The sequence below is a fragment of the Tenrec ecaudatus genome, chromosome 12 (assembly GCF_050624435.1).
Source record: "Tenrec ecaudatus isolate mTenEca1 chromosome 12, mTenEca1.hap1, whole genome shotgun sequence".
Classification (NCBI taxonomy): Eukaryota; Metazoa; Chordata; class Mammalia; order Afrosoricida; family Tenrecidae; genus Tenrec; species Tenrec ecaudatus.
Genome location: NC_134541.1, coordinates 55,329,321 through 55,341,623, shown reverse-complemented (window position 1 = coordinate 55,341,623; position 12,303 = coordinate 55,329,321). Strand labels below are relative to the sequence as shown.

General features: G+C 36.7%; 2 protein-coding genes across 2 annotated transcripts; both read right to left on the bottom strand.

Annotated features, from left to right (window-relative positions):
- Positions 1-397: 397 nt before the first annotated feature.
- LOC142422492 (olfactory receptor 8G3-like) lies at positions 398-1,345 on the bottom strand. Its single transcript, XM_075527862.1, has one exon. It carries the CDS (start codon positions 1,331-1,333, stop codon positions 398-400), a length of 936 nt encoding a protein of 311 aa, XP_075383977.1. The 5' UTR covers positions 1,334-1,345.
- An 8,634-nt stretch (positions 1,346-9,979) lies between these two features.
- LOC142422491 (olfactory receptor 8G3-like) lies at positions 9,980-10,948 on the bottom strand. The gene has a single exon (XM_075527861.1). The coding sequence runs from the start codon at positions 10,913-10,915 to the stop codon at positions 9,980-9,982; it is 936 nt and encodes a 311-aa protein (XP_075383976.1). The 5' UTR covers positions 10,916-10,948.
- Between the last annotated feature and the right edge of the window lie 1,355 nt (positions 10,949-12,303).

Sequence of the window (12,303 nt, the reverse complement as noted above, 5' to 3'; positions counted from 1 at the left end):
GATAATATGTACTAGTAGTTGCTTTGCAGAAGTACTGTGAATATTATAAAAGTGATGCATTTAAGCTATTTAGTCCTGGGTAGGTCTTTTATAAAATTTTCATCATGCATGTGACTCTCATAAATTTATAAATGTTGCTCTTCAATTTCGATCTATTAATAATGATGCTATAGTATCTGTAATGATAAATAACATTTGATTTTATACTCTGTACTTCCCTATCTATAGCCAGTGTAGAACAGGCTTGAAAGAAAAGATGGTCTGAAGTGAATCTGGACACATAGGGGAACTCATTGCCTATTCGTCAACCTACAAATTTCAACAATTAACTAAAAAATTATATATCTCAGAAAACCACTGATCTTTTTCTGAAAGTACATGAAATCAATGATTCCATTCATGAGTAGGGTCTGCTCTCTAGAATTTTCTTCAGGGCAAGCTTGACATCCTTATTTCTCAGACTGTAGATCATGGGGTTCAGCATGGGCACAACAATAGTATAAAACACAGAGGACACTTTCCCTTGGTCCATGGAGCTCACAGTTGATGGCTGTAGGTACATGAATGCTGCAGAACCATAAAAGAGAGTAACAGCTGAGATGTGGGAGCTGCAAGTGCTAAAGGCCTTGGACCTCCCCTCAGTGGAGCGAATGTGGAGAATACTGATAAAGATGAAGATATAAGATGCAAGGATGGTTAAGGCAGGTGTCAGTATGTTAAATGCACTCAGAACCAAGACCAGGAGCTCGTTGATATAGATGCTGGAGCAGGACAGCTCCAGGAGTGGGAACAGATCACAGAAATAATGGTTAACCACATTGTTCTGGCAAAAGAAGAGTTTCAACATAAAGCCTGTGTGAATTGTAGATCCAATTATCCCCAAAGCATAAACTCCTGCTGTGAGCCGTAAGCAGACGTGATAAGACATGATGGTGTTATAAAGCAAGGGGCTACAGATGGCCACATAGCGATCATATGCCATTGCAGCCAGCATGTGGCACTCTGCAATAGCAAAAACCAGAAAGAAATAAAGCTGAGTCATACATTCAGCGTGTGAGATGATGTTCTTCTCTGTCACAAAGTTCACTAGCATTTTGGGGGTAATGACAGTGGAATGGCAGAGGTCAATCAAGGACAGACTGCTGAGGAAAAAGTACATGGGGGTGTGCAGGTGAGAACTGAGACCGATCAGTGTGATCATGCCCAGGTTTCCCACCACAGTCACCACATAGATTCCTAGGAAGAGGAGGAAGAGGGGGAGCTGGAGTCCAGGACGGTCCGTTAGTCCAAAAAGGATGAACTCAGTGACTGAGGAATCGTTTCTATGGTCCATTATCTTCTCAGTAGGATCTAAAAAAGAAATAGAAGAATTACTGTTTATGTGCATCTGTGTGTGAGTGTGTATGTTTGAGCTTATCCACATGCATAATTGGTTTTTGGTCGGGAGGGAAATGATTCTATGGACATCCTTGTTTTGTCCTTCATTGGTAAACATTAATAAACTAAAGCTCTTTTCAGCCTCTCCTTTGGCTTGGGAATGTCCAATGATTATAGTTGACCACAGTAGGAATTATAGACTTCAAGAATCTTATACTTAATTTATTTTATAGATTATGAAGAAAAACACATCTTGTTGATTGTTTTGGTCAGTCAGAAGGTGTATTACTGATATTTTATTATCTTCCTCCCCAAGACATGTTCTATGCCTCCCATGTGCAGCACGTATACTATGATGTCATGTATATTAGCATGCACAATAATGACATTTCCTCTTTCTCTGAATGAGAAAAAATAGTGAATGCTTTTCTCCAATTAATCTGTGGAAACTCCTAATAAAAGTCTTCATTACTCTTTATTAGACTCCTAACTCAGAATAGCTGAAGCACTAGATAGTTAGCAAGACCATTTCATCTTTGAGACGATGTGGCTCGTTTCCCCTTCTTATCACAGACTATAAGATAGGGGCATAACTTCTGGCTGGTAACTCCTGTATCTGAACAGTTTCACCAGGAGTTAGAGAATATTTCTTACTGTTGCTCATTAACAATCCCAGGGCAGAAAAAAAATGACCTATATTTAGGTCATGTGTACTAGGACCTGAGGACTGAGGTCTATGATTTGTGTGCTTTAGACTGACTTCAAGGTAAAAGTAATATACATTTTAAAACCATTCGCATTACCTAAGTGTAGAAAAGGTCTTTATAACAAAAATACATTTTAATAATTTTATAGTTTATTTACATTTGCTACAAAATTAAAATTTGCAGAGATGCAATATGTAACATAATTATGCATTTCACTGTAAATACAAGGCATAGCAAATCAACAATGGAAGATAGATTTTTACTGAGATATGTATTTACATTTGAAAAAAATAAGTATACTCTACAAAATACAAATCAGACTCCTATTTAGCACAAGCAAATATGGTGTTAGTATATTCAGCTGGTATACAATATTTGGAATTTAGATAATTTCATAGAAAATATCAAGAGGCCTAGCACTATGAAGAATAGCTCAAAGATTTTGCTATACTACTAGGAAAACTACATATAATAAGTGGCATCTATCTTCAAAATTATTAATGATTGCCATTTGTAGCAATTGATCTTTTGGGTTCTTTTAAAGGAGCCATAGTGGTGCAGTGGTTCCAAGCTTGGTTAGTGACCAAAAGGCGGGTGTTGGTACCCACTCAATATTCCAAGGGATGAAGATAGAGCAGTCTGCTTCGGGGAAGTTCACATCCCTGGAAATGATATGGAACATGCCTAAGTTACTCTATTGTCATCAACTTGATAGCAATGGCATTTGGAACTCTTTATATGTCTTCAAAAGGCTGAGGAAAAACTTTTTGCTGGAAACCATGGAGAAAAATATTTTATTTCAGAACAAACAAGAACATTTTAGCCATCAGACATATCAGAAATTAAATCAGCTGCCTCTGAGTGCAGTCGATGCACAAAACTAGAAGAATTCAAGCATAACCTGAATAAGCACGTCACATGTCATAATTTTCCAACAGCAACAGCCAAGGAAATATTACATATGTATTCTTTAGTACTGCTTTCAATTCCACACCATTTCATGATTTTATAACTTTAATAGGCACTGATATTGTTGGACAGACCTGAGTTCAAATCTCAGCTCAAGTACATACTTGATATGTGACCTAGAATAAATTACATCCACATATCAAGCATCTGAAAAATAAAATTCCAGCGATATTAATATCTATCTCTTGATTGTGCTGTAATTGAATAAAATTATACCTGGAAAGTGCTTAGTATTGTTATTGATTGTTGGTAAGAATTTAACAGATATTAATATTTTTATATCATCATATTGACTTTCTCTCTGAAACCTTACATTTGCACAGCATTTTCTTTCTAATAATAATGGCTAGACTTTGTTTTCTTAACATATCTTGAGGGTACTTTTTCATTAAGTACAAGTAATAATACGGAGATCACAATTATTTTACTGAATGTTCAACTCTTAAAATACATCAGTATTTTCCATGATCTATAAATAAATTTCAATTTATTTATAACCAATCCATATCCAGGGTATTTAAGACTTGAGACATTGAACAACAAATTATTTAAATTAACAGAACATGCTGGCTGTTTCAAAATTGGGCATTTGATAGGCCCTTGATTTTGCCCTATCCTATATTCTCAACTCTCTGCTTCCAATGATATATTTAAAGCATAGAAGACCCAAGTTAATAAGACCATAATTATTTACATTCATGAATTTGTTTACATTTACACTTAAAACTTGGCTATTTAATTCTCTAATAATCACCATTTTTATTGGTTTTCCTTTTCCTCTAGACTGAATATTAATATAGTACTTATTATAGTTGCTCATATGTAGCAATTCTCAATAAGATAGGGTTTAATGAAGCTTTTGAAAGATTTGTGGAAGTTAACATCAACCAAATAAAAGACAACAAAGTATCTATGTCTGAATTGAATTGAGTAGACAAGTAAATGCCATGGTTTAATAATAACATAAGGAGGAGGAATATGATAAGGGCGTGTGTGTTTTAGAATGAGGATATTATGGACTGAAAAAATGTCCTGAAAAAAAAAACATTGTAAGTTGTGACCTGTATGCCTGTGGTGATGACCCATTTGGGGATGTGTTGCCCTTTTAACGTTAATTAGTTATGGTTAGTGTAGAGTCAACCTTTTTTGAGATATATGTAGGTCAGATATGAGGGAAGAAAGATGCCCAAGCAAAAAGCCCAGGACCTTTCTCCAGAGTCAGAGAGAGACAAAGCCTTCCCCACAAGCCAATATCCTAAATTCAAATGTGTAACTTTCTAAACTGTCAGATAATGAGTTTGTTCAGTAATGCCATTCGCTTAATTATCTTTAGGAGACAGTGTCAGATGACTAAGACTAAGCACAAGGAGAAGCATATGATTAGTTGTGTTCGGGGTTAAGTACATAAGGAGGAAGACCGTTACTCTTGGATTTCAAATCTAAGAGGATCCTTAGAAAACAAAGGATAAGATTCAAATACAACCCTCTTCTTCACTGAGAATACAAGAGTGTACATTTTTGTTTTGGAGGAGAAAAAGATTCTGATTATCCTGGCAGGTACTTTTGAATACTAACCTTATGATCCTTGGATGCTGAGTGGGTGAGTCATCCCCTAAATATGTCCTTTGACAATTATTTCGTGTCACTGGAGCTTGATCTTTTAAGATTCTGATGTCCACAGCACTGGACCTTTTCATTGTTTAGTTGATTTGAAAGAAATAATTTATACTCTGAGTATAGATCCTATGGGTCTGATTTGAAATTAACACTAATAATGATTTCTCCCTAGATTCAGCTCTCACAGGCTTTAATTCTAGTGAGAAAAAACAAGAAGAGATTTCCTATTCCCCATTGGCTCCAAATGTTTAAGAGTCTCACATGATTGTCATTTATTATTCTTGTTTCATTCCGAACAACTATTAAGCTATTATCAGGTATCATTAGAGAACAAGTTGACTTCATGATGAGTTATTTAAATTTTTAAAACTTAAAATTTCAGGATATGATGATGATATAGCCAAAATATATTTTCTAAAGTTATTTATCATGAATAAAATAGAGAAATTAAACAAAACCAATCTAAGATACAAGATTCAAAAGTTTAATTGCCCTAATAGTCACTACTAACAGGATCAAGATCTCGTAGAACAGTAATAGTTGGTGTGCTTTTATCTGGGAGCTGAATGAAAGCATCTAGCAAATATTGACATGAATTCTTAAGAATGCTAACATTAAGAGATAATGTCTTTAATCTTCTGAAAATAAAAGAGAATTTGCTTTTAAAACTGGGAACATGAAATATAAATAATATACAACACCCAAGGGGGTACAAAAAATGGGGAAAGCTCTGCTGGGCAGAACTTTCATAGTATGCATTTTTCCCACTAGGCAAGCATCGCGGTACTTGCTCTGAGTCAGTGCACATAGTGGCATTCCCTGAGAAGGTTCTCTCTGCTCACAGTGAATATTTTCATAAAAGCAGTTTTGCTTGGATCTCATTTCTTGTGATGGCTGATTTAAAAGAACAGTGTTCAGCTGTTAACGCTTGCTTCCTCATTGGGAAAAATGCCACGGAAAGAGTTGAGAGGTTGAACACAGCTTACAAGAACAGCGCTATGGGAAAAATTCAAGTGTATGAGTGGTTTTCTCATTTCAACAAGGGGAAATGTCTATTGATGACAAACTTCATTCTGGATGTCCGTCAACACATGAAAGGGATGATAATGTTAATTTGTAGTGCATTTGGCGTTTGTTCCACCCAGTCAGACTGTTAATCAAGCTTTCTATTTAGAGATTTTAAAAGATTGTGTTTACAGTGTGCAACCAAAAAAAGCCTGATTTATGGCATAGAGGGACTGGTTTTGCCACCATGACAATGCACCTGCTCATGCACACATCTCAGTGCTCCAGTTTTTGGCAAAAACCAACATGCCTCTCTTGCCCAATGCACCTTACTCACCCCACCTTGCTCCATGCAACTTCTTTTTGTTTCTACGAATGAAGAGGACATGAAAGGACAGCGATTTGATGATGTAGAAGAGGTGAAGAATAAAATGAGGGAAGTGCTTTCAGCCATCCAAACAGATGAGTTTGGAAATGTTTGCAAGAATATATTCACAGATTTGACAAAGATATTAAGTGTAATGGAGTGTACTTTAAAGGTGATAAGGTTGTTTTGAAAAATTTATTAATGAATTAAATACATAACTTTGGGGGAAATATATGATTTGGGGGAGTACCCTCTTGTGTGTGTATGCACGTATAAATCATTTTAACTCTACAAAGACTGGATTTCATTTATTGGTATAACTCTTTTTTATTAAATATTTTTATTGTGGGTTCTTACATCTCTTATCACAACTATAAATATTGATTCAAGTCATGGATTAAACTTTATATATTATTTTCTTATCTATATGTAACTAATGAATAAATATTTACAATACTTTGCTTATGTTTTAGTGATAGATACAAAACTTCACTCAGTTTATTTTTAAGTCATTATTACATACTGGAGTGAGAAAGGTAAAATCTCAGTAACAGACTAACCCATAAGCCTTTGGAAATTTTTGCTTAGCAAGAAGTATTTAAGGAGTCTTGGTGACAGAACAGATGAAACAATATGCTGCCAACAGAAAGGTCAGCAGATGTCTCACAGACAAAAACACCAGTCGTCTGATTCTGAAAACATCTCCTACCTTGTGTATCTGTATGGAGCAGTTTAATTTGTCCTAAAGGGTCACTGTGGATCAGCATGTGCTTGATGCCATGAGGTATTAGAAGTATGAGTATATAAAAACACACCTATTTATATAGGTTTATGTGAAACATATGAGTGTTAAATGCATGGACGTGCAGTGCTTAGATACATTTCCCAATGTCTATGTGTGAGTCGTGTTTGCTTTCTTCTTACTGCAGGCATTGAACAAACACATCTGGTGAACACACACACACACTGTGCTGTTGTTGCGAGGCTCATGGAGTGGATTCCAACTCATAGTGGCCTTATGCACAAAGCACAAAACACCGCAGGTCCCATGCAATCATTTCAGCCCATTTCCCTGTGTACTGGCATAGATAGGCACATACACTGGTCTTTTTGATGCAGGATTAAAAAATGAAATGTGGGTATAAGACTGAAGAGGACATAGAAGATCAAGAGGGAAGAGTCTTCTAAAGAGAGAGATCCTCCTTTGTCCCATTACAACTGATGGTTTTATATTGCAAAGTAAGGAGTGGAGCCACAGTGGGGTATTAAATGTTACCATGCGTAACCACTATGCCACCCAGAGCCCTTTTTAAAAAAAAATTGTTGGTAAGCAGATGTCAAAACAACGTTTTCTGCATGATGTAACAATCACATGGTTTAAAATATTACACTTCAGTGGGATTTAACTGCTCTCACTTTAACCAGAGAGAAATACTCATACTGGTCAATAGAGAGCCACTAGCCCGGTGCTCTGTCTCTGGGAGTAGGATTTGAGATGAGCAGTCTGAGCACGATGTTATTAGAGTAAGTCTGGAAATAATGAAACTAGGGTTCAGTAAATACACATACATGTTTATTAAAAACGTGTTTAAACATGTCTGTGGCTCCTAGATGCCTACATACAAATTTTTATGCAATACACTTGTCTCAGACTCCTGAGGGTGCCTTCAATAAAAGTCTAATCAGATCAGTGGCTTCTGCAAAGGTCTACTGTTTGAGTTAAACTCAAGGCGAGGAGATCTGCACAGAGGTTATGGAAGCCATTTTTAGGAATGTCAATAAGATAATCATGATAGATTACCTTAAATGATACAGGATTATCATGGGGACTTATTATGAAGAAATTTTAAGAAAATAGAAAGCTGTATCGGTGAGAAGTAGGTCAGGAAAATTGTCCCAAATACTTTCTTTGCCTTCACAACATGCACTACTGTCCTACATGGTAGCAAGGCCTATTCTATGAGAATTGTGTGGGAGAATTTACCTCATTCAACACACAGCCACGTCAGACTTCATTTTCTTCCCCAAATTCAAGAAAATTTCAAGGAACACAATTTCATTTCCTGGAGAATGTCACACTCCCAATTTAATGTGTGTAAATGAAAGAATACAGGATTCCTTGGAGGAAGGATTCACGACATGGAAACACTAGCTTCAATACTGTATAGACATAGGTAAAAGAGATGTCAAGAATCAATAGTTGTTTGTCTGGATATTTTTGTCCGATAAGGGTTGCTATGATTTTGTTGCAATCCTTGCAGGGGCATGCAAGTGCTGCTACCACCAGCAAGAGACGATGTGGGAGTTCATCATCTGGTGGGAGGAAGAATGAGAGACAGTACAACCAGGAGCTGCTGCATGGTGCTGCTACAAACTACTGATTTCTGAAAACTAACAGCATTTTCTATTGTTGTTCTTGAAAGCACCAATGGCAGCTTACTGGGAGAAGAGCAGGGAACTCATTGTTTGGAAGTCTCCTCAAATTCGGTCTGAGTCAATCTTCCTGTTTTATACTTTCCTTTGCTTGGTAGGGAGGAATGCCCACATGATTTTATTTGATGCTGCAGACAACCATTGAGTGTTTGTACAAAATAATTCTGTCTTTTTTTCCCCCACAGGAAAAAAAAACCACATTGCATCTTTGCATAAAATATGCACAATATTGGGGAAAAGTAGTTTTCCAATTTTATTTTTTTGCAGGTGAATTAGCAAACAATATGATTTTAATTCATAATCCCAGAATTTTACTTCTACATGTGTGATTGTATAATACAGATATAAAGAAAGTTCTTCAAAGAATATGGAAAAATGAATATAGGATTTTCAAAGATAGAGGAGTTTGTTATTGTTGTTGTTAGATACCACTGAATCTTTTAAAACATTTTTTATTAGGGGTTCATACAACTCTTGTCACAATCCATACATACATCAATTGTGTAAAGCACATTTGTACATTCATTGCCCTGAAACAAACTTCTAACACCAAATTTATATGGTAGGGTGACTGAAAATTATGGGACAGAATAAAAAGAAGAGGGAAGCATGAATAGGATGTATATTATTGGTATATATGAATTTTACAAGTAGTTGGCCCATAAAGAACCACATAATTCCTGGATAAGAAAAAGAACAATCTTATTTGGGCTGCTTTTGACAAATGGTTTATATCGTGCACAATAACTGAAGTTTCCATAAAGAAGAAGCTGCTAGTTATATCCCATTTTGCTTTCATCAGCATGGATCTAAAAGAGTTTGATTGTGTAAAAAAATAAAAACTGCAATTGGAGCATGTTCAGAGGACAGCAGTACAATCACCTAGGCAACTAGAGTTGCTTGTGGGGCAGAGGAAAGTCTTAGGCTCCTGATAGTTACATTGTGTCTCAGTAGCACTTTCTATTTTATTCACTTTGAGTCAAACCTTGAGTCTTGGAATCAAACATCTCAAGTTTGTTTCCAGATGTAATTTGTTATTTTAAAAATTCTAGCCAGATTATGCAAACTCGCTAAGATTCAGAATCTTCCATTTGAAAAGGGAGTATTAGTATTACAGTCCCCGAGAGAATATTGTAAATATTACATAGCGTATTAAACTTAAGCTGTTTGCTACCAGGTTTGGCATTTTATACAATTTTAAAAATGCATGTGATTTCATCATATCATCATCATTGTTATTTTTGGCTGGCATTGCTGTTAAGTAGAAAATTATAGTTGGTGTAATTTTTAAAGCATTGGATTTTTTACTCTGTATCTCTCTCTATACGCAGTGGATGCTTTTTGAAGAAAGTGGTGGCCTAAATAGGATTTTTAGACCTTTATTATATAGAGGACATAAATGTCTATTAATCAACATACAGATATCAATAGTTAACTAAACAAATTATGTATTTCAGAAAACCACTGATCTGTTTCTGAAAGGACATTGAAGCAATGATTCTATTCAGGAGTAGGGTCTACTTTCTAGAATTTTCTTCAGGGCAAGCTTGACATCTTTATTTCTCAGACTATAGATCAGGGGGTTTAGCATGGGCACAACAATTGTATAAAACACAGAAGACACTTTCCCTTGGTCCATGGAGCTCACAGTTGATGGCTGTAGGTACATGAATGATACAGAACCATAAAAGAGAGTAACAGCTGAGATGTGGGAGCTGCAAGTACGAAAGGCTTTGGACCTCCCCTCAGTGGAGCGAATGTGGAGAATGCTGATAAAGATGAAGATGTAAGTCGCAAGGATGGTTATAACAGGTATAAATATGTTAAATACACTCAAACACAGATCCAATAGTTCATTGATATAGATGCTGGAGCAGGACAGCTCCAGGAGTGGGAACAGATCACAGAAATAATGGTTGACCACATTGTTCTTGCAAAAAAAGAGTTTCAACATAAAGCCTGTGTGAATTGTAGCTCCAATGATCCCCAAAACATAAACTCCTGCTGTGAGCCGTAAGCAGACGTGATAAGACATGATGGCGTTATAAAGCAAGGGGCTACAGATGGCCACATAGCGATCATATGCCATTACAGCCAACATGTGGCACTCTGCAATAACAAAAACAATAAAGAAATAAAGCTGAGTCATGCATTCAGGGTAGGAGATGATGTTCTTATCTGTCACAAAGTTCACTAGCATTTTGGGGGTAATGACAGTGGAATGGCAGAGGTCAATCAAGGACAGACTACTGAGGAAATAGTACATGGGGGTGTGCAGGTGAGAACTGAGACCGATCAGTGTGATCATGCCCAGGTTTCCCAACACAGTCACCACATAGATTCCTAGGAAGAGGAGGAAGAGGGGGAGCTGGAGTCCAGGACGGTCCGTTAGTCCAGCAAGGATGAACTCAGTGACTGAGGAATCATTTCTCTGGTCCATTGTCTTCTCAGTAGGGTCTGAAAAAGAAATAGAAAAAATTTACTGTGTTTTTGCATTTGAGTGTATGCACATATATATGTGTGTGCGATTCAAAAAATGTAACTCTGATATCTGTATTTTCTCCTTCATTGAGAAAGACTAATATTCTAAAATCTTTAGCCTCTCATACTCCGGAAAATTCAATAATCTTTTTTTAAGCATTTTATTGGGGGCTCTTACAACTCTTATAACCATGCATACATCCACCGTGGCAAGCACATTTGTCCATATGTGGCCCACATCCTTTTCAAAACGTTTTCTTTCTACTTGAGCCCTTGGTTTGAGCTCCTCGCTATTTTCTATCTTACTTCCGCTGTCTTCCATCGCCATGTTCTGTTGCTCACCGATCTTTCTGGACACTAGGAGGAAGTACCACTTTCAATAGTCTTACCATTAATACAATGCAGTTTGTAGAATGTTTGAGTCAAAAAAAAAAGGAGTTACACTCGTGGTTTTCTTGTGGAGTTTTGTGTGTGCAAAATATGCTTCCTGTGCTCCCAAAATAAAAATATAGACATTCACATATTCAAGTACACGATAATTAAATCTTCACTTGATTCTGAATGACAAAGAGTAGTGAATGATTGTCGACGATTAATAGAAAGGGTGTTAAGTGCCATCCAATTAGTTCCAACGCATAGCGGTCCTATGTACAACACAATGGAATACTGCCCAGTCCTGTGCCCTCCTCACAACTGTTCTTGTGTTTGAGCCCATCAATGCAGCCACTGTGTCAGTCCATCTTGTCAAAGGTCTTCCTCTTTTCTCTGCCCATTAGTTTACCAAGCATCATATCCTTCCCCTGGGACTGGTTATTCCTGAGAACATGTAAAAATGTGTGAGAATAAGTTTTGCCTCATTGCATTCTGGCTGTAATTCTTCCAGGACAAGTTGGCTGGTTGTATGTTTGTTTGTTTGCTTGTTTGTTTATTTGTTTTTCCCTTTGGGCAGCCAGTGGTACTTTCCATATTCTTCACCAGCACCATAATTCAAATGCATCTATTCTTCTTAGGTTTGCTTCTGACAATGCCCAACTTTCACATGCACATGAGGAGACTGAAAGTGCCAAGTCTTGGGTCAGACGTACCTTAGACATCAAAGTAATACAACACTTTAAGGAAGTTTAGTGTAGCACTTTTACCCAATGCAATGTGTGCTTTAATCACTTGACTGCTGCTTCCACAAGCACTGAGTGTGGCCCCAAGCAAGATGAAATTTTTGCTAACTTTAGTATTTTCTCCATTTATCGTGATGTTACATGTTGGTCCAATTGTAAAGATGTTGGGTTTCTTTATATTGAGTTGTAGCCATCCTAAAGACTGCAATGCTTGATCTCTATCAGTTGGCAC

What these genes read in the sequence shown, in the direction of transcription:
- LOC142422491 (XM_075527861.1), bottom strand. Translation starts at nt 10,915, where the DNA reads ATGGACCAGAGAAATGATTCCTCAGTCACTGAGTTCATCCTTGCTGGA.
- LOC142422492 (XM_075527862.1), bottom strand. Translation starts at nt 1,333, where the DNA reads ATGGACCATAGAAACGATTCCTCAGTCACTGAGTTCATCCTTTTTGGA.